The 21,058-nt window shown below is 35.9% G+C and overlaps 1 protein-coding gene across 4 annotated transcripts; it reads left to right on the top strand.

Annotated features, from left to right (window-relative positions):
* The first annotated feature begins 6,748 nt into the window (after positions 1 to 6,748).
* LOC115973832 (protein FAM91A1) lies at positions 6,749 to 20,916 on the top strand. 4 transcript variants are annotated; one of them, XR_004087823.1, is made up of 12 exons: positions 6,749 to 6,922; positions 7,183 to 7,354; positions 8,575 to 8,692; positions 9,106 to 9,202; positions 10,127 to 10,233; positions 11,194 to 11,316; positions 11,494 to 11,647; positions 12,615 to 12,675; positions 12,812 to 13,191; positions 16,577 to 18,170; positions 19,204 to 19,564; positions 20,492 to 20,916. XR_004087823.1 is itself a non-coding variant. In XM_031094074.1 (11 exons), exons 2-11 carry the CDS (start codon positions 7,227 to 7,229, stop codon positions 19,448 to 19,450), a joined length of 3,009 nt encoding a protein of 1,002 aa, XP_030949934.1. In that variant the 5' UTR covers positions 6,749 to 6,922; positions 7,183 to 7,226; the 3' UTR covers positions 19,451 to 20,129. The 4 variants fall into 4 exon arrangements, 1 of the variants encoding a protein (XP_030949934.1); XR_004087824.1 differs by having other exon boundaries at positions 20,475 to 20,916; XM_031094074.1 differs by lacking the exon at positions 20,492 to 20,916 and having other exon boundaries at positions 19,204 to 20,129.
* Positions 20,917 to 21,058: the final 142 nt, after the last annotated feature.

Here is a 21,058-nt window from a genome sequence, read left to right as displayed (position 1 = left end):
AACAAAAACAAAAAAACAAAAAACAAAAATTAAAAAATTAAAAAAAAAAAGAAAAAGAAGAAGAAGAAGAAGAAGAAGCAAAACGATTCGGATTGAACCTACAAAACGCTATTGCACTAGCAAGTGTTGCCGAAATTTTCGAGACCGAAGTAGCGTTCGCCTTCAGGGAACTAGTCTCTGAGAGCTTTCTCGAGCTTCGATCCCACAGCACCCATGAGAGCGCGTTGCTCCAACTTTCTGGTCTCCATCGACGCAACAAGCGACAACGACGACGAGTACTCACCGTGCTCTGACACGACAGTGGCTCGCTCCAACGAGTTCTCCTTGGGGTTCGCTTTCGTTGGGAAAACCTCTTTCTTTCTTTCTTTTTTTCTTTTTTTTTTTTTTTGGTTAAACTCTTTCTTCTTTAACACAACATAGGTATATACAATAAAGAAAATTTAATTTAATTTTTATTATAATTTTTTTTGAGGTAATAAAAATAATTTTATAATAGTTAATAGTAGTTTTATATATATATATATATATATTTTTTTTTTTTTTTGATGGATAGTTTTATACTTTTATTAGTGGTATTTGATGGAATGAAAATGTTAATTAAATAATTATTTAATCTAACAAATTAATCATAGACCAATGTTGCAAGTCCATTTTCAAATAAGGGTAAATTTGTCTATTTAAATCATTTCCTCTCATTTCCATCCTAAATTTTAAAACATCCAAATAAGAGGAAGGGCTAATTAGTCCATTCCCCCTTACTAATTTTAAAAACATCCAAACAAGGTGGAGGATAACCATTCCACTCTACTCTCATCTCCACTACTCTCCTCCCCTCTACTCTCCTCCCTCTCTAAACTTCCAAATAGGCCATAAGTTATTATTTTTCAATATATAGTAAAACCATAATTATTGGTCTGTTTGGATTGAAGGAAAGAGAGAGGGAATAGAGTAGAGTAGATTTGGCCCAAAATTAGTCTATTTTTAGTTAACTCTATTCTACTCTTCTCCACTCCCCCTCATTTTCCCCTCTATCCAAACGGACCCTATAAGTGTTAGGTTCAATTAATGTATGCCCTTAGGGCATATATTAATAATCTATTTTATGAATCTTTTTATGAAAATTTGAAAAAGCTGTTATCTCATCCAAAAAAAAAAATTGGTTAAAAAAGTTAGTTACTTTTTTCATATTTTTATAAAAACATTTTCTAAAATGGTTTACTAATGTAGTGGGTTATCCCTTTTACAAATCTATGAATATTTATTACAAATGGACTGTTTATATTTTCAATAAATTATAAATAATAATTTGATATCATATGAATTTATTTGCAAATAAAATTATGATATTATATATAGTTAAATTGAACCTCAAATGCATGAGCTTGTCCACAAACACATTATTAAACTTGAGCTTGACTTGTTCGAGACTAAACTTGGGTTTGAGTTTGGTTTTTTTGCTAAACAAATAAGCATAAACAATCTTTTTTTTAGAGTCAAATTTAAGTTGTTCATAAACAACTTGGTTCATTCACAATCTTAGTTGAAAAAAGTTTTCTTTATAACCTTAAATATTTTATAAGGCTTAAGTATTACACAACCAATGGCTTAAAAATAAAACAATACCAATTAAAGGTAAGTGTCACACTCAAAGCTTAAAGAGGTTTGGGAGCAAGGGTTAGTTGTTTATTTTCCCCAAACTAAAAAAATTGGTCATGATGAGATGGATGAATGACTAAAAAGTTAGGTTAATTAATTAGAATGATCATCTAGTCTATGTGTGGGAGTGACAAACTAGGGAGCCCATACCAATGTATATGTTGGGCCAGGGGCCTAACCCAAAGAATAACTCCTCCTCGACTAGGCAAGGCCGAGGACAAAAGGGACGATTTGTCATTGAGAGTGACACTCCGAACCATTCCATGGAAGATGATAAGTATTAAGAAAGAAAAGGACAAAGGGAGGCCTGAAAATATCTAAGGGAAAGCTGCTACTATTACATTAAGTGCTCTACAACTAACTGAACCCTACTTTTCAGCTTTTACAACCACTCCCAACAACTTTGGGAAGGGGCTAATGGGACAAGTATCATCACTATCAACCTAAATTTACACGTGGGCGGTGGGAAATGGGAAGAAGATAGTATAAAATAGGGGAGAAGGACTAGTATGGTGGGGGAGATAGATGAGGAATGAGTCTCCCCGGATCCGAGGACGTCTCTTCCTAGTAAATCTATGTCATCTTTCTTTTTTTATCACCCAGACCTGTTGGTTGATCGTCTGATTCGCTAAGGTCAAAGTTTCTAACTCATTCTCTACAAATTCATTGTATTGGGCTCATTAAACCAAAATTCCATACAATTTGGGCTTGGGCTCCAAAATTGTGCCCCTACAATTGGCGCCATCTGTGGGAACCTAGTTCTAAGCGAGTTGAACGCTCAACCTACCGAGGCAATACAATGACATATCGACCATTGGTGGAGGAGACCATTTTGGCCGTAGCGCATGCCATGTAGAAGATTGCTCCGTACGGAACTATATTGGGGGCTTTTAATATCAAATATATATCTCGTGCCCCTGTCATGAGGCAGGTTCTCACGGACCAGATGGGCGATATAGCTGAACCTTTGCCAATCGAAATGACAGAGGCATAGCACGTAGATGGAAAATTAGTTGGTACGATCTCGCTACATGGAATCCTTTGCCCAGAACTGCGCATGTTGATAGCACTACAAATCAAAAGATGATCCGAAGTGAAGCTAGCTATGACATCTCTATAAAGTGCTTAAACAAAACCTAACGCATACCTGAGTCCTCGGATCATATGCTTGGGGGAAATTAACACCATGACATCCCTACAAAGTGCTTAAACAGAACCTAACGCATGCCTGAGTCCTCGGACCATATGCTTGGGGAAATTAACACTATGACATCCCTATAAAGTGCTTAAACAGAACCTAATGCATGCCTGAGTCCTTGGACCAGATGCTCGAGGGAAATTAACATTATGACATCTCTAGAAAGTGCTTAAACAGAACCTAACGCATGCCTGAGTCCTCGAACCAGATACTCGAGGGAAATTAACATTATGACATCTCTATAAAGTGCTTAAACAGAACCTAACGCATGCCTGAGTCCTCGGAATAGATGTTTGGGGGAAATTAACACTATCACATCTCTATAAAGTGCTTAAACAGAACCTAATGCATGCCTGAGTCCTCAGATAAGATGTTTGAGGGAAATTAACACTATGACATCCCTATAAAGTGCTTAAACAGAACCTAATGCATGCCTGAATCCTCGGACCAGATGCTTAGAGGAAATTAACACTATGACATCCCTATAAAGTGCTTAAACAGAACCTAACGCATGCCTGAGTTCTCGGATTAGATGCTTGGGGGAAATTAACACTATGACATCTCTATAAAGTGCTTAAACAGAACCTAACGCATGTCTGAGTTCTCGAACCAGATGCTTGGGGGAAATTAACATTATGACACCTCTATAAAGTGCTTAAACAGAACCTAAGTCCTAGATGGCTCCTCGGACCACAGGTTTAGGGGAAATTAACTACTCTGTCATCCTTTCATGTATTTAAACAGAACCTAAGTCATGGATGGCCCCTCGAACCACAGGCATAGAGGAAATTAACTACTTCGGACACCCTTTCATGTATTTAAACAGAACCTAATTTTTGGATAGCTCCTCGGACCACTAGCTTAGGGGAATTAACATTATAACATCATCATAAATGTTAAACAGAACCTTAGTACACGATGGTCCCCTCGGATCACTTACTTTAAATTCTACATTCTTTGATGGTTGCATTGTTCGCAATATAGAGCACACGGTTATTTTCCTGATTAGTCCTACATAGTTAACTTATTTAAAGTTAGCAGTCAGGTGCCACTGTCAATTTTGATAAAGTCAGGGTGACAACTTTTCATTACAATCAACAGCATCAATTCTAAGCCCTATTTGAAGGAAAAATATCAACACACCCATTCATGAAACGATTATTACAAAAAATGAAAGACTCATAAAGTAAAAATGTAGTTCTCTTTTTATTAAATAAAGGGAAAGTACATCATATACAAAATGACTTAGGCAAGCTTGTTTCAAAAGCTAACTATAAAAAAGAAAAAGAAAAAGAAAAAAGCTCATAGGAATGGTAGGTCCACAATCTTGTTCTAGCAGCAATCGAGCCAGTAAGGACGGTACCAGCGATGAGAAAGAAGAAGTAGCGGAGACGCTAGATTCACAATCTTGTTCTAGCAGCAATCGAGCCAGTATGGATGGTACTAGCGATGAGAAAGAAGAGAAAGTATGGATGGTACTGGCAATGAGAAAGAAGAAGAGGTGGGAACGCTTGATGGACCCCTCTTCTCCTAGCTACAGGATGTTCTGCTATCAAGGCTGAGAAATGGGTGGGACTCAAATTTTGTCGCACCAAAAATCTGATGTGATCTACACCTGCTTCGGGTTTTGACTGAAGGAGGAGGGATTTCCTTCTTGCTCGGTTGAGAGGAAGGAACGTCTTTGGCCTCTACTTCCCTCCTCTACTTCCCTTGCCTTAACTGCATTATCCTGGGTCTTGGCGGCATCCTTGATTTCCGAGGAGGGCTTGTCTTCCTTGCCCTCACCTTTATCCTTAGCCACCTCATTCCCTAGACTTTGATCATCATCATGGTGGGGTCCTTAGGAATGCCTAAAGGAATAAGAACTTGAGGTTCCTGCAGAACTCAAGAATCTGTGAATGAGGAAAAATAATTTCCCCAAAGGTGTCTTATTTAGAAGGCGAAATCTGGTGGAAATTAATTCGCCTAAGTTTCAAAAAGAGAGTTACGAGTGAAATGAATCTTGCTCAATTTTCAAAGAAGTCTTTAACCGTTGGATCTGCGTCACTTCGTAAATACCTTAATGAAGGCGCGCCTCGTGTACTGAAATGTCAGGAACGTGACTTGGGTAAACTAGAAAATATCTTGCAGTCAGAAATGGAGTAAAATGGGTGTGAAGGGGCTTTTATCATATTGAGATCCTCCTTTCCTCCCAGGGAGAAGAAAAGAAGAATCCCAAGGGGCTAATGTGGGGGTGACAAACCAGGGAGCCCATACCAATGTATATGTTGGGCTAAGGGCCCAGCCCAAAGAAGAACTTCTCCTTGGCCAGGTAAGGCCGAGGACAAAGGGGACAGTCTGTCATTGAGAGTGACACTCCGGACTATTCCATGGAAGATGATAAATATTAAGAAAGAAAAGGACAAAGGGAGGCCTGAAAATATCTAAGGGAAAGCTGCTACTATTACATTAAGTGCTCTACAACTAACTGAACCCTACTTTTCAGCCTTTACAACCACTCCCAACGACTTTGGGAAGGGGCTGATGGGACAAGTATCATCACTATCAACCTAAATCTACACGTGGACGGTGGAAAATGGGAAGAAGATAGTATAAAATAGGGGGGAAGGACTGGTATGGTGGGGGATATAGATGAAGAATGAGTCTTCTCGGATGAAATCCGAGGACGTCTCTTCCTAGTAAATCTATGTCATCTTTCTTTCTTTATCATCCAGACCTGTTGGTTGATCGTCTAATTCGCTAAGGTCCAAGTTTCCAACCCATTCTCTACAAATTCATTGTATTGGGCTAATTAAAGCAAGACTCCATCCAATTTGGGCTTGGGCTCCAAAATTGTGCCCCTACACTATATATTTCCATTCTTAACGTAACTTTGTGTGTTGAGAAGTTCTTACACCTATTGTCTACCATAAATTAGTCAGAATCAAATGCCAGTCACCTTCATCTTAACTATTAGGTATAAGTTAAACAAGATTAAAAAAAAAACATTGTATAATATTTTGATAAAGAGGGTGAGGTGGAATAATATGTCAACATTTGACCCAAATAAGAATCAATAACAACTTGACAACTCAAACTATTATGAACTCTTTGTGTAAAAATAAGGGTAAATTGCAAATTATACTTCTAAAGTTTTGGGATGTTTAGATTTTATACCCTGAAGTTTTAGACTTTTGAATTTACCTCTTGAAATTTGAGGGTGTTTGGAATTTACATCATAAATTTTAAAACTTTAGGGTGTAAAAGCCAAACACCCTCAAACTTTAAGAAGTAAAATCCAAACACTCCTAAAATATATGGGGTAAAATTCAAATTCTGAAGTGTTAGGGTATAAAATTCAAATATTCCAAATTTTAAAGGTGTAATTTGCAATTTACCCTAAAAATAACGTGTATAATCATAATGGTTAGCTGTGTGTGTATATACTAAGAAAGTTAATGACCCCACCAATAGCGTTATTAACATTTGTTAATAGACAATTTTAGGAAAGTTTTAATGCCATTTTTAATATTTTTTTTTATAGAAAATATAAAAAATTATCAAAATTCAATTACATTTTTCATTTCCCATAAAAAGTTCTTAAGAATAGGATTCGGTTAATGTATACCTTTAGAAAATACATTAATTATCAATTTTAAAAAACTTTTTATAAGAAATTGAAAAAACTGTTAAAAATTTTGGTAATTTTTTTTTTCTATAAAAAATTTCCTAAAATATGTTAAAACCCTTAAAAATATTTGCAAAACCAATACTCTCATCCGTTATACTTTTCCCACTTTCATTATAGAATGTAATACGATGTCGTTTCGCATCATTCTGCAATGCACAAAGAAAATTTTGACCGACCGTATCAAACACGGCTCAACCACAACGGGTCGGGGCAAAATCATAACGGGTCCAACGACCAAAATTATGACAACTTAGGCACGCACTGTCGTCGTGACAGAAGCATTGTAATAAATTCCAGCATTTCCGCTTCTTCTTCCCAGATCTCGTGCGCAATTCCATAGCCAAAACCCACCAAATTCAAAAACAAAATCAAAACGACACAGTTTAATCCACGATCAGGTGCTTCATCTTTTCCAATTCTTTCAGTTATCAATTCATTTCCATTTTTGATTTGTACTCTTAACTTAAATAATTCAACTATTGCTTTTAAAAAAATTCATACAATTGTCAAAACACTTTAGCTACATTGATGCCTATGATCTAATTTCAGTTCTGCTACAGCACAATTCTGTCAAATCGTGTTGTTTGTGAGTGAAACTTAGTTGAAAATTTGGATGAATTGGTTTTGATTTTGGTGGAAATTGAATTTTGTGTTTCAGGGAGTGGAATTAGGTTAAAGTGATTTTTTGTGTGTAGAAGAAAAATGCAGCACGCTCCGGCTACGATTGAGGAGCAATTGATATTGAAAGCGATCAAGGAAGAATGCCCGTGGGAAAAACTCCCAAAACGACTTCAAGCAACGCTTTCTTCTAAGGAAGAATGGCATAGAAGGTAACAGTTACTGTAGACCTTAATGCTACATTTTGCGTTTTTCGAAGAAAAAAAATTAGTTGTTGATTTTTTGGTTTTTAGATGGAGAGAAATTATGTGAAAATGATGAAAACTATGGGGTCGGATTATCGATCATCAATAGACTAATCAAGGTTGTTAGTGTGGACCGGGAATTTAAAAGGATTTGATTTTATTGCGTAGTTTTAGAGTGCGTTTGGATGTGGTTTTTTTTTTTTGCTGACAGTTGGATAAAGTATAGTTGTATTTAGAAACACCGCAGTTTTAGAAAGTTGTACATAAGCAAATGAGCTAACTAAACACATACAACTCTTTGATACATTACCTTTTCTAGGTATAGCTGTAATTTTGCTGAACTTATTTTTTTTAAGCTCAACAAGGCAATGAAACTAAGCTAGCCAAAACGAGCACTAACATTTTTGAGGTACAGTTTGAAGTTTGCTAGTGGCAAAGGCTTGAGCTGTAGATACTCTAGGGATTTCTGAAGTTTGTTATCCCGAAACAAATGTATGCACGTTGATATGTCTGGTTAGGTCCATTACCATTTGGTTTATTATTCATTATTCATTTCAGGCAAAGTTTTCTTTCTAAATTGGTTGGTACAGTATTATATGTAGGATTCGGCGTGTATTCTATTCATAACCAATGTTTTCTGGGCATCCCTTAAGAATCAGAATAAATCAGTGAATAACTGAGTGGCAAAGGTTTTGACGTTGAATATATTTTTTTTGGATAAACAACGAGCTTTATTAATGAAGAAAAACTCCCAAGTATGCAGGGGTTTTCAATGGGAGGAATACAATCAACATCTTAAATTACAATACTCTCAAACAAATCTAACAGAGAATAACATGAGAACAATTGTAACGGTCTAGTCCGATCAAGCATAGAATGAAAAAAATAAAAACAATTTAGCTTTGAACCTCTTTTGTAGAAATTGTAAATCCGTTAATGTGAGGAAAAATCAATACACTGACTATTACGGCTGCTAAAAAGAAACTTAAGTTTAATTATTTAAGCATGTTGATAGACATGTTGGATTTTTTAGTTTATAGAAGCTATTCTAGTGGAGTGAAGTTTTTACTTTTGTTACTTTGACAATTCTGCACCATTTGTTTTATTTTATTCTTTTCCTTTTGACCTTCTTGAATGAGTTATTTGATTTTCTTTTGAAATGACCTTTTTTCCTTCCATGAGTGCAGGATAATTGAACATTGCATAAAGAAAAGACTCCTATGGAATACTTCTTTTGCTCGCAAAATATGCAAAGAAAGTGAATATTATGAAGATATGATGCGTTACTTGCGAAAGAATCTAGCGGTGCGTGTGATATGATCTTAAAAAAAAAAAAAAAAAAAAAAAAATCCTCTTGTTGGATTTTTGCTTATTGTAGTGTCCAAAAAAAATTGTTTATGTTGCAAGCTTATGTTACTAAGCCATTGACTTCTAGATCAAATGACACTTCCTCGTATAATAATGGGATGGAGGTGAGGTCATGGGTTTAAGACCCATTGGGTGCATTCATAGCTTATCAATAAAAAGAAATAGCTAATGTTACTGATTCATGATTTAAAAAAAAAAGAAAAAAAAGAGAGGAGGTTTACATGTTGGCTTACTTTGTGCAAATAAAGTCTACCATATAACCAATTAGCTTATTGGCTTAGAGGCAGTGCTATTATCTTCTTCAAAAAATAAGATTCATGCAGTTTACATGTTGATTTTGTTATTTTCAGCTATTTCCCTATCACCTTGCTGAGTATGTTTGCCGTGTGATGAGGATATCGCCTTTCAGATATTACTGTGATATGATATTTGAGGTTATGAGAAATGGTAAGAGTTTACCTTCTTTAACAAATCTGATACAGTTTTGCTGGAATATTTGCTGCTATCATTGTTGTTTGTACTTTTACTTGCTTACAATAAAGGAGTTTTCTCACATCATGTCACATGCATCATTATCAGCCTCCCTTCCAATTAATATCACCTACAACTTCTCATGTACCAATGAATCACTAACTTCATTGATAAAGATTTTCTCACTGAAGCTACATTCGGTGGAACTGATCTGCTAGATTAGTTGTTCATATAAATTTTTAATAAACTTCTGCTTATCCTAAAAGCTTAAACTGTTAGGAAACGGTGAATTTAATTACTTAGCCATATTATTTTAACCGTTCCACTGGAATTACAATTTTTAATCCTTCTATGGGCTTTTACAAATTCTGTATTCAACATTATGTCAGAAAAATTTTGGGGGTGGGGGGAAGAGAGAAAATTTTCCTGCTTGAAATCCTGTTAATCTGTAGTCAGTTTACCTTCTTAGGATAATAACAACAAGCTGATGTGTGTTACACATAGTCTTGGTACTCTTCTAATTATGAGCATCATGATTAGTTTCCTTTTGTGGAGTCAGGTATACTGGAATAGATAAATTTTTCTTTGAGTTCAAATGTTTTTGTTCCCCTTTTTTTTCCAAAATTTTATTTTATTCACCCTTGATCTGTTGGTATATCCTTATACTTTACTTTCCAAATTTCCATTATTAGAACAATAGTTTGAATTGTAAATCTAACTTGCCTTTATCTCTTCATTGTTTTGTTGTCTACTCTTGGTTATATATCATGGTTACATGTGCATATGTGCCTTTGTTTGTATTTATGCATCATATATTTACCTTCCAATTTGCTTATGCCCATTTTTGGAGATACCTGCTTATTATTTAAAATGGTTGATGGTTGTCATTATCATTTGTAGAACAACCTTATGACAGCATCCCAAATTTCAGTGCTGCCGATGCTTTGCGGCTTACAGGAATTGGAAGAAATGAATTCATTGATATCATGAACAAGTGCAGATCTAAGGTAGTGGATAGGTTTGCTTGTATGTTTACGGATATTTGTGTATATACACACAATGTTAATTTGTATCATAAGGTTTCAGTAATGTGCACATATGTTACTAACATGATACAAATGTTACTTTTTACATGAGTTATAATATAGGTTCCTTAAGAGAAACTAATGAAACTCAAAGATAGATAATTCTTTATTAATGCTTTTTAAGTGGACTAGCAGCACTAGCCATAATTATTATGTTCTAAGCTTACTTATCAAAATTATTATGTTCTAAACTTCAACTATCTATTTCACATTTTTCTTCCTCTATAGCATGGATCTCTTTTCATCTCCTTGCAATTTCAGTCTTAATAAAGCTTCCGTTTAAAAATTAATTGAATTTTGATATGGTTCATTTGGATGGAAGTATCTAAAGAGAAGGATTTGGATTTCAATTTTTAGTTTAAATCACTTCAATAAAGTATGAAAGGGATTAATTTTTCTGTTTATGAAATTTATGGATGGATTTAAACTTTACTAATATGCGAATTTGAAATGATTGTCTATAAAATATTATTTCAAATCCATGACATTACAAGTTTTTATGTTAGATCAAAATCCTCTAAGCTTAAATTATCACATCTTGTTAAATTCATATCAAACTATTTATACTACCAATCTTTCTTCAATTCGACTACACAAATATTATGAATGGTTTGTTATTGTAATTTTTCTTCAAATCTCTTGATTTTAAATCCTCATATCCAAATGGAATCATATTGTTTATGAGGATATTTTGATTTAGTTGTGCTTGATTAGTGTTATCTAATATCAGCTAAGTGTATGAATTAAAGATGGACATCTTATTGTGCAAAAATATCTTCAGTTTCATGGATTTTGCCTTATGCTGGTATCATAAGTCATTTGCTTTCAGATGGACTATACATTATTATCTTACCTATTATTTACTGTTTTGGAGCTATCCAGAAAATTATGTGGAAGCTGAACAAGTCAATTGCAAAGGAAATGTTACCTACACAACCTGTAGATTTTGCAATTGAACCATGGTGGGGAGTTTGTCTTGTAAACTTTACTCTAGAAGAATTTAAGGTGAGGTTCTTAATAATCCTTTTTCCTTACTGTTAAATTCTTAGGAATTTCTACCGAAATAAACTCCTTTAATTTCATAGGGAGTTCAGTCACACAAGAAGTATCTCTGTTTATGTGCTTTTGGGGCTAGCACTTGGTGACTGATGTGAACTTACTAACTTTTCCTTCTTTTTATAGAAACTCTCAGAGGAAGAAATGGCAACAATTGATAAAGTCTGTAAGGAGGAAGCAGATTCATTTATTTTGTTTGATCCTGATATTGTAAAGGGTCTCTTCAGACGAGGGTTGATATACTTCGATGTCCCTGTTTATCCTAATGACCGTTTTAAAGGTACATTGGATATATTTACAGTTTTTTTTTTGGTTATTGGTTTCACTAGTTTTTTATACCTTAAGTTCCATATGGATTCACTAACCTGAAGCATGTGCCAAAGCCAAAAGTTATTTAAAATTTTTTTTCTTTCTTTTATCTCTCGAGGCTTTCATTTTATTCTTATTGTTTCTGTTATCATTAATTGCAAGTCAATGACTTGTGAATTTTCTTCAAATTATATAGTAATTCTGGAAGGTTAGCTTTCTGTTGGCATGAAAGTCTTCATCCCTGTGTCTTATATTATAATAAAAGCATGGGTGGCTTGTTATTCGGTCATATAACCTGACCTTCCCCTTTCACATTCAAACTAAGAAATCATGTGTTTTTTTCTTTGGTAGTGAAATCCTTTCTAATTGAGGTAACCAACAAAATATTTCCATAAAGGGCATGGTTGTGTGCACTTCTGGTGAAGCTTAGCTAGCTGAATCTATATATTTTGATGTCTACTTAATGAACTAATTAAATTTATACCTAGAGCTAGCATATACTGGATCCATTTGCTTTGCTTTATGGCATGCTTTCTTCTTCTATTTTATGTAATTTATAATATGTGTTTTTGATAAATGATAACGGTAATTAATGTCTAGATTACATTATTTTACATTATCATAAGTAATGCCAATGACATCTGCCTTATATGGTCATGGGTTCAAAACTCATTAGGTGCATGTGTAAATCACCCAAAAAAAAAAAAAGTTATGATGAGTACTTTCTATGATTTGTACTTAGGCTGTTAGCTGAGACAGTTTGGAAAGTGGGTCAAAGTTTCTTCCTCTTACACTTCTGTAAAATATGTGTTGATTGGAGTGGTGAAATATAAGATAAGTTTAATAATAATAGTTTAAGAACGATTCATCCTCTTCACTTGAAACCATTCTTTGGGAATTTTTGTGAGTCCACAATGTTAATGTTCATGGTTGTTCAGTTTCCAGGCTTGAAGGGTTTGTTTCCAACAGGGAGCAGTCCTATGAAGATCCTATCGAGGAGTAAGGCAGTCGTTCTAATATTCAGATATTCTCTGTCAATTGAGTGTTTTCTGCAACCAGTTATTTTATTTATTTATTGATAGATAAAAGAAATGGGTTATATATGGGATCCTAACACTTGTAATCTCTCATTCAGGTTGCTGTATGCAGTTTTTGTTGTTTCAAGTGAGAATGCAACTGTTGCTGAATTGGCAACAACTCTACAGGCTGACCTTTTGCAGCTGCAGGCTGCTGCATCTTTTGCATGTCGACTGGGATGGGCAGTAAAAGTAATTGATCCAGCATCTGTTCTTCAAGATACAAGCATTGCTAGCTCTCTTAGGGCTACTCTTAGTGATGAAGATGGTTCTAGTGCTAGTCTAGACTCAGCAAACATTTTTGTTGATGGTGATGTTTCTCAACAAGGAGATGTTTTGGAGAAAGAAAACAATGGGCCCATTTCTGCCCATGCTCGTGTTGCTTTTGTGGTTGATGCTAATATAACATCCTATCTTATGATGGGGTCTGTTTCACCAGGTATGTTCATTTTTGTCGTCTTTTTTCCTCCTTCATGTCAATGTCAAGTTCATTTGTCTTATAATCTTGAATGTGTCCTTTATCGTGTTTTTACCCTGAACATTATCAGCTATCTATGTGAAAAAAAAATAAAGTTGTGACACTAGCCCTGTTGTCAGCATGGGAACTTCTTGTAACAATTATCTAGGAGGGACTAGAAATAGAATGGTCATTCTATCAGTTCCCATAGGAGCAGAAGTTCATCTTGAATGATTATTTTATCATTTTCCAGAGGTGCTCTGAAGTAGCAAAGTTAAACATTTAATGTGTTGTCTTTATGCGATATTTCTTCTGCAGAACAACTTCAGTCTGTCTTTCATCAATGATATTTCTAGGTGGACCTACTTCATAACCTTCCCAAAATGTATTCATCTCTATGTAAGGCAAGAGAAAATTCTCTTGTCAAAAGAATCGAAGCATAGTGCTCCCCTGACCCTTTTCTTTTAAATTACCCTTTTTTTTTAAAATTTTTTTTTATTTATGTTAGACTGCACTGTGAAGAGGGAAGCAGCCTTCTTCAGAACTTGAATATGATCCTTCTATATGCTGGAGACAAATTTCCATGAACTCAGCCTCTCATTTTTTTTTTTTTTTTTTTTTTTTTTTGGATAAGTAAGAAGAGATTATTATTAATAAAAAAAAAAGCAAGAGAAACACAAAGAGTTCACGATAGTGAACAAGGGAAAAAAAGAAACAACAAGACAAAAACAGCCTCTAATCTATAATAAAATCCATAAGGGTAGAACAATCTGAGAAACCCCAACATCGAGACCAATCAAAGAGGGTCCTCTGGCAAAACTCTAATAGCTAAACCACAATTTTCCCCTCATCCTCAAAAGCCCGCCGATTCCATTCAGACCAAATAGTCCACATTAAACAGCCTGGGACCAAATCCCAAATATCAGAACTATGCTTCCCAAGCCAATGAAACCAACAAAATAATAAGTTCTCAACTGAACCTGGCATGACCCAATCGATCCCAAACAACCGAAGCATATACATCCACAAAGAATGAGCTATTGGACAAAAAAATAACAAGTGATCCACAGATTCCACATTACAATAGCACAAATAACAACGATTCGCCAAAGGGCGACCACGAAACATAAGATTATCCAAAGTTAGAATCTGACCATGAATGGTTGTCCACATAAAAAAAGTCACCCTTTTAGGAACCTTAACTTTCCAAATGCCCTTCCAAGGGAAGGTGGAGGGAGCTGCATCTCGAATCTTATGATAGAAAGACCAAGTATCAAACTTCCCACTGCCATTAAGATCCCAACAAAGCCTGTCACACCCTCCACCCCTAGGGATTCGTGTTTGGATGAAATGAAGAAGGGAGTAGGAAGCCGCCAACTCCCAATCATTGAATTCCCTCTGAAATCTTAAATTCCACACTCTGTCATCATCACCCACTGAAGGGCTTAGCACATCAGAAATACAAGCTTTCTTATTAGCTGAACACAAAAAAAACTAAGGATAAAGATTTTTAAGAGGGACATTCCCAGTCCACTTATCATGCCAAAAAAGAGTATGAGATCCATCCCCCACCACAACAGAGAAATGCTTAGCAAAAGTTTCCCACCCTTCACTAATACTCCGCCATAACCCACAACCATGGGCCGTACTACAAGCTCTAGTGCACCAACCCCCTTTTCCCTCCCCATATTTCATGGCTATGACCCTTCGCCACAGATGAGAGGTTTCATGGCCATACCTCCAAAGCCATTTCCCTAAAAGGGCCTAATTAAAAGGCGCCAACTTCCGAATTCCTAAACCACCCAACTCACGAGGTAAGCAAACCTTTTCCCAAGCCACCAAATGATGTTTGAAACACTCAACTAATGAGCCCCACAAGAAGTTCCTTTGAATGTGTTCCAATCTAGAAGCCACAGCTTTGGGGATAGTAAAAAGGGAAAGGTAATAAGTCAGAAGGCTTGAAAGGGTACTCTTCAGCAAGGTGAGTCTACCACCCTTTGACAAATGAAGCTGCTTCCAACCTAAAAGCTTCTTTTCCATCTTCTCAAGGATTGGATTCCAAATGGAGGGTGTTTTATACAAAGTTCCCAAAGGCATACCCAAATAAGTCATAGGCAAACTGGCCACTCTGCATTAAAGGATATTAGCCAAAGACTGAATGTTACGCACCTCCCCAACAGGGACAATTTCACTTTTCCCCACATTCACCTTCAAACCAGTAAAAGCTTGAAAACAAGTCAAAGCCAGCCTAATAGACAAAATCTGTTGCCCTATCCTATCAACCTCTCATGCTGCCCTATCCTATCAATTTCTTAAATTTTTAGACAACTAACAATACTTGGCACAATTTTATAGGAAAGTGGCAAATCGAGATGCTGGAAACTTGTCTCAATGCTTTTTCTCATGTATATTGCATTTCAAATGAGAATTTTGTCTGACCTTACCGCTTCCTTGAATTCTGTATTTCCTTTGCCATCATCATAAAAGACACCCATGATAGTCTGTGGTTGCATTAAGTTAAAAAGGTACCCAGAATTGATCTCAGCTTGTGTAGACTATCACAGCAGAATAAATTGTGGTATTATGAGAAGATTTCAGGTTGGATTGCAGCCAATTGCTTCCATGCTTAATAGTTAACTCTATTCAAACTTATTAGTTGTGATTTGGAGAACAATAATCTTGCTTTGAGTGGTATACTTAGTCATCTCCACTCCCCTGCCCCCAAAAAGTAAATAATCATTTGAAATAGTGAACTTTTGACATGGCTGCATTTTGTTTTGAGTAAGTGCATAATGCATCTGGGACAGAGATGAATGAAGCTCTAGTGTGAATCCTCTTTACTCTTTAGTAATGAGAAGTGAAAAAATGACTATATACTGGATCATATAATATAAAGTCATGTTTCTTTAAGAGAAATGGGCTTCTGTTTTAATCAATCCAAATTCTATGATAATGAGAAGAGAAAAAATGACTATAAACTGGATTATATAATTTAAGGTCATGTTTATTTAAGAGAAATGGGCATCTGTTTTCATCAATCCAAACTCTATGATAAGAAGGCCTTGGCTTACTGAATTTTGAGTTGAACAAAACTTTGATTTAAAGTCATAGATGTATACATGCGCCCGCCACATCCCTCCCCCCCCCCCCCCCCCCAAAAAAAAAAAGAATAGACTGACAAAACTTAACAGGTCGCTAGGCTTGGCACTTTCAGTAATTTAATTTCCATCAAAATATATCATAATAAGTAGTAGTGGTTCTTAATGAGAGAAAAGTTGAGCAATCTCATGGATGTTTTACTCCACAAGTAGAATTTATGCAAATTGTGTGATATTAATCATGTCTTTCTGTTAATCTCCTTTTACAGGCTTAAAATCCCATGCTGTAACACTATATGAAGCAGGAAAGTTGGGTCATGCTAGCATTGCTGATCTTTGCAAGGATCTGAGTACGTTAGAAGGAACAAAATTTGAGGGAGAATTGCAGGAATTTGCAAATCATGCATTCAGCCTCCGTTGCGTTTTGGAATGTCTGCTATCTGGTGGAGTTGCTACCGATGCCAAAGCAGAAGAAGTTTGTGATAAGATGGATATGTTAGCTTCAAGCAATGATGAGGCGACTTTGATAGCTGACATCACTTTGACTGACAAATCAGGAAATTCTGCTACAAATGAAGCTAGGCTGGATAAAGATGATTTGGTTAGTTCAGGGATGCCCCATGAGGATTCTATTTCAACTGAACCTGCTACTGGAAGTGCTGATGATGAAATATTTTCTGCTACCTCGAGTGAGGTGTCTAACACAGATCCAGATTTCCAGAATGATGAGAAAAAGATTCTATGTGAAGGGTCAGATGCTGGAAGAGATCCACTGAAGAGGAAAAAGAAATATCGTGTGGATATTCTTCGCTGTGAAAGCTTGGCTTCTCTTGCACCAGCAACTTTAAACCGATTATTTCATCGTGACTATGACATTGTTGTGTCCATGGTTCCTCTTCCTCCTTCATCAATTCTTCCTGGACCGACAGGTCCCATACATTTTGGTCCTCCCTCTTATTCATCTATGACACCTTGGATGAAATTGGTGCTATATTCAACTGTGGCTAGTGGGCCTCTATCTGTTGTTCTAATGAAAGGACAATGTCTACGGTTGCTTCCTGCACCATTGGCTGGTTGTGAGAAAGCCCTTATATGGTCTTGGGATGGTTCTACGATTGGAGGGTTGGGAGGGAAGTTTGAAGGCAATCTTGTCAAGGGAAGTATACTTTTACATTGTTTAAATTCAGTTCTTAAACACTCAGCTGTGCTGGTACAGCCCCTCAGCAGGTATGATCTTGATCGATCTGGAAGAATCATGACCATGGACATTCCGTTGCCTCTAAAGAATTTTGATGGTTCAATTGCTCGTGTGGGGAAGGAATTGGGGCTGTGTGAAGAGGAAAGTTTGAAACTGAACTCTCTGTTAACTGATTTGGCAAACAAGATAGAGTTGTTGGTAGTTGGTTACATTCGCCTATTAAAACTTTTTAAAGAAAGAGAATCTGACCACTTTTCTCCTGATGATGAGAAGTATGAATGGGTCCCATTGAGTGTGGAATTTGGGATGCCACTTTTTAGTCCAAAATTGTGTAACAACATATGTAGAAGGGTGGTATCATCGCAATTACTTCAAGCAGATTCACTTAGTGAGCATCATGATGCAATGCAAAATTTACGGAAAAAGTTGCGTGATGTTTGTGCAGAGTACCAAGCAACAGGTCCTGCTGCAAAACTTCTTTACCAGAAAGAGCAAGCAAAGGAATCATCTCGACAACTCATGAACTATGCTAGTGGTAGATGGAATCCGCTTGTTGACCCTTCTTCTCCCATTTCAGGAGCCTTGAGTGAGCATCAGAGACTAAAACTTGCTAATCGGCAACGTTGCCGAACTGAAGTTTTGAGCTTTGATGGTAGCATTCTTAGGTATGTATCAATCAATACATTGTAATGTTTGCATACTGCTGGTTTTGCTTTGAAATGTTTTATGGCATTAGTCTCTACCAGTTGCTAGTAATTTCCTATGTTAGTAATTTTTAACACAGAATATTCAGTATACATTTTAAAAGTTTTTACTGAAGTACTCTGTATAGATGAGAGGTGGTTTTTTGGAGAAATTTTATATTGGAAGATTCTTTCTTACAATTATCTGCTGATAAGATTTACTATGGAAAGATTCGCAATTCCTAAATTGTGTAATGGTGCCTGGAGGCTGTGATATTGAGTGCAGTTATGGCAGTAGATAAAGCATCATGTATAATCATCTTGCCAAAGATTTAACTAATAAATTGTTTAGGTTTTTCCAATGGACCTAGTTAAGAGCTTAACCTGCTAGACACCTAGAGCGGATCTATTAAGAGGAGTAGTTTTCATGAAGTGTTATTATTTATGTGGAAATATATTGTTGATTCGTATTACCTTTTCCAATTACTCCTCTAATTTAAATATCAGTAAGAAGATGTTTGACAAACCCAGTGGTAGCACCTGGTTAGGTGGCAAGGAGCCTGATTAAGCTTGGTGGTTGCAGAATTATTAATGTAGGTCAACAATTGTTTTTTTTTTTTTTTGGATAACCTAGGAAACCCGTCTAAAGAAGAGCCCTTTGGACTCGCCTCTAGGCAGTAAAACCTATGGGCAACTAACCCCACCAGTCATAATTTTTGGAATAATGGTTACTTAAGGGCCTTTACAAGCTTCAAAACAGCTTTCTGAGGAAGCATTATGAGCGATGCACTGATGCTAGAGGATTTTTGAGACTCTAAATTTTGTGAGGGTGAGCAAAGTTAATAAGGGACACAGCTTTCTGGAACAAAGTCAGGAAGCATTTCGGTCTCTTCTTTCTTTTGTTTTGTCCTGTTGAATATAACATTGGTAGGGAGTGAATTCTTGGTACTCTTTGCTGCTATTCTGATCTGATTTGATGATATCCTGAATATAATTATTGAATGATACTTTGCAGATCATATGCTCTAACTCCTGTCTATGAGGCTGCCACAAGGCCCATTGAAGAAGCACATACTGTGAGTTCAGTAAAAGTTGAACCGGATGAAGTTGACAGCAGAGAAGTAACCCTTCCTGGTCTTAATCTTATTTTTGATGGTTCTGAGTTGCACCCCTTCGATATAGGTGCCTGTCTGCAGGCTCGTCAACCTGTCTCCTTAATAGCAGAGGCTGCAGTGGCCTCTGCATCTGTTACAATTAAATAGGGCTTTATGCTACAAAATTTGCTCCGGAACATAGAAAAATTTGTCCCAATGCTAGCAGTTAGCAATATCCTGTTCTTCATGGCCATCATATTTAGGCTTCCTCTAAGTTCCAAGGTAAAGAACAAACATGATTTATGTCGCCGACAAATTCTTTGTCATTATTCAATCGCTAAGATTTATCTTTTATTCTTCTAATCACTCATTTTCTATTAAACGTGTCATAGCTGCCAGCCTGCCACACAATTTACTCCTGTGGCCTTGAATATGCTAATATTTAAATTGAATTTGTATTTTGCTCTGTGTCTTCATAAAGCATGGTTACTCTGGTGTAGTTTGACACGGGCAAAGTAACTAGGAAATAATGATGTTGGCTGAATGCTTCTTAAATCAATTAGAGGATTTAGTTTAGGCTTTTGCTTTTAATTTCTGGGTTCCTTTGCCTCTATAAATTACTGGTCACTATGGAAAACATGAGTTGAAGTTAGCTGACAGCAGCAACTACAGTGATGCAGGTGATTGTTTTTTCCTTGGATAGAAATATTGAAATTTTTATGCTAATCTCTTTAATTCTTGAAGAAAATAACATATATAGGAAGAGTTCTCATTTTTTTTATGAGGGTAAGCTGCCTGCTCTCACAATCAAATTGTTTGATGATATGAAGGACATTAAAAAAAAAAAGGAAGGATTAAGATCAAACAAGTAGGGTAGTTGAATATTGTAGTCAGAATTGAGAACATCTGTTTCAGTATCACGTTGATAACCTTATGTACATTTTGGAAGGTACATATTGTACTTTGTAAGTGAAAGGAGAAATTGGAGTTTCTTTTAAGTGCAAATTTCTTGATTGATGCCTCAAAAACTGTGTTTGAAATGGTGCTGACGGAAGCAGATTTCTTTCTTGATCATCAATGGTTATTTCTACAATTTTATGCGCATGGCTTTCCTTGCATCATTCCATTCTATTTGATGTAGTTTTGGTTTATTATTTTGTCTTTACATGCTCGGTAACTTATTCATGATTAGGTTTCGGGTTTGTGCAGGTGTTGTTTTCTACTCAACACTGTCAGATTGTGGAACTTTGGTTTATTATTTACAGTGGGGCTATGGTTTGTCCATATATCTTTCTGAAATAGGACATGGTGTCAAAGTTTCACTGATATGCTCTCCATCTTTTAAAAAAAAAAAAAAAAACTTAGCTTTGTGGGCACATAATTACAGGGAGAAGAGTAATACAATCAAATGAGGTGTGTAATGAAGCATATTCATTTGTCGCCCAGTGTTCAATGATGAAATGTTTCTACCTCTCAAGTCATATTCCAATTTTTTTCATTTGATGCTTTTGTGGTGATTCACAATTGTGAGGAAAATCTGCATGATACAGTAACAATTGTCAACAGCTTGTGATATTTTTTACCTGGTTGTTTTTTTAGAGAGTTTCAATCTATGACATCCACTTTTGATGATAGTTATTTATTATCAGACTAAGATACCGATTGGTTTTTTGGTGTAGGTGGTTTAGTATCTGATTGTGATTATTGTTGTTGCTTTCTTTTTTGGTTGGGCCGGCTATTTATCAAACTTTAATGAATACAATTATCCCTTTCTTT

Source organism: Quercus lobata, chromosome 2 (assembly GCF_001633185.2).
Source record: "Quercus lobata isolate SW786 chromosome 2, ValleyOak3.0 Primary Assembly, whole genome shotgun sequence".
NCBI lineage: Eukaryota > Viridiplantae > Streptophyta > Magnoliopsida > Fagales > Fagaceae > Quercus > Quercus lobata.
This window is presented reverse-complemented; position numbering and strand designations above follow the sequence as displayed.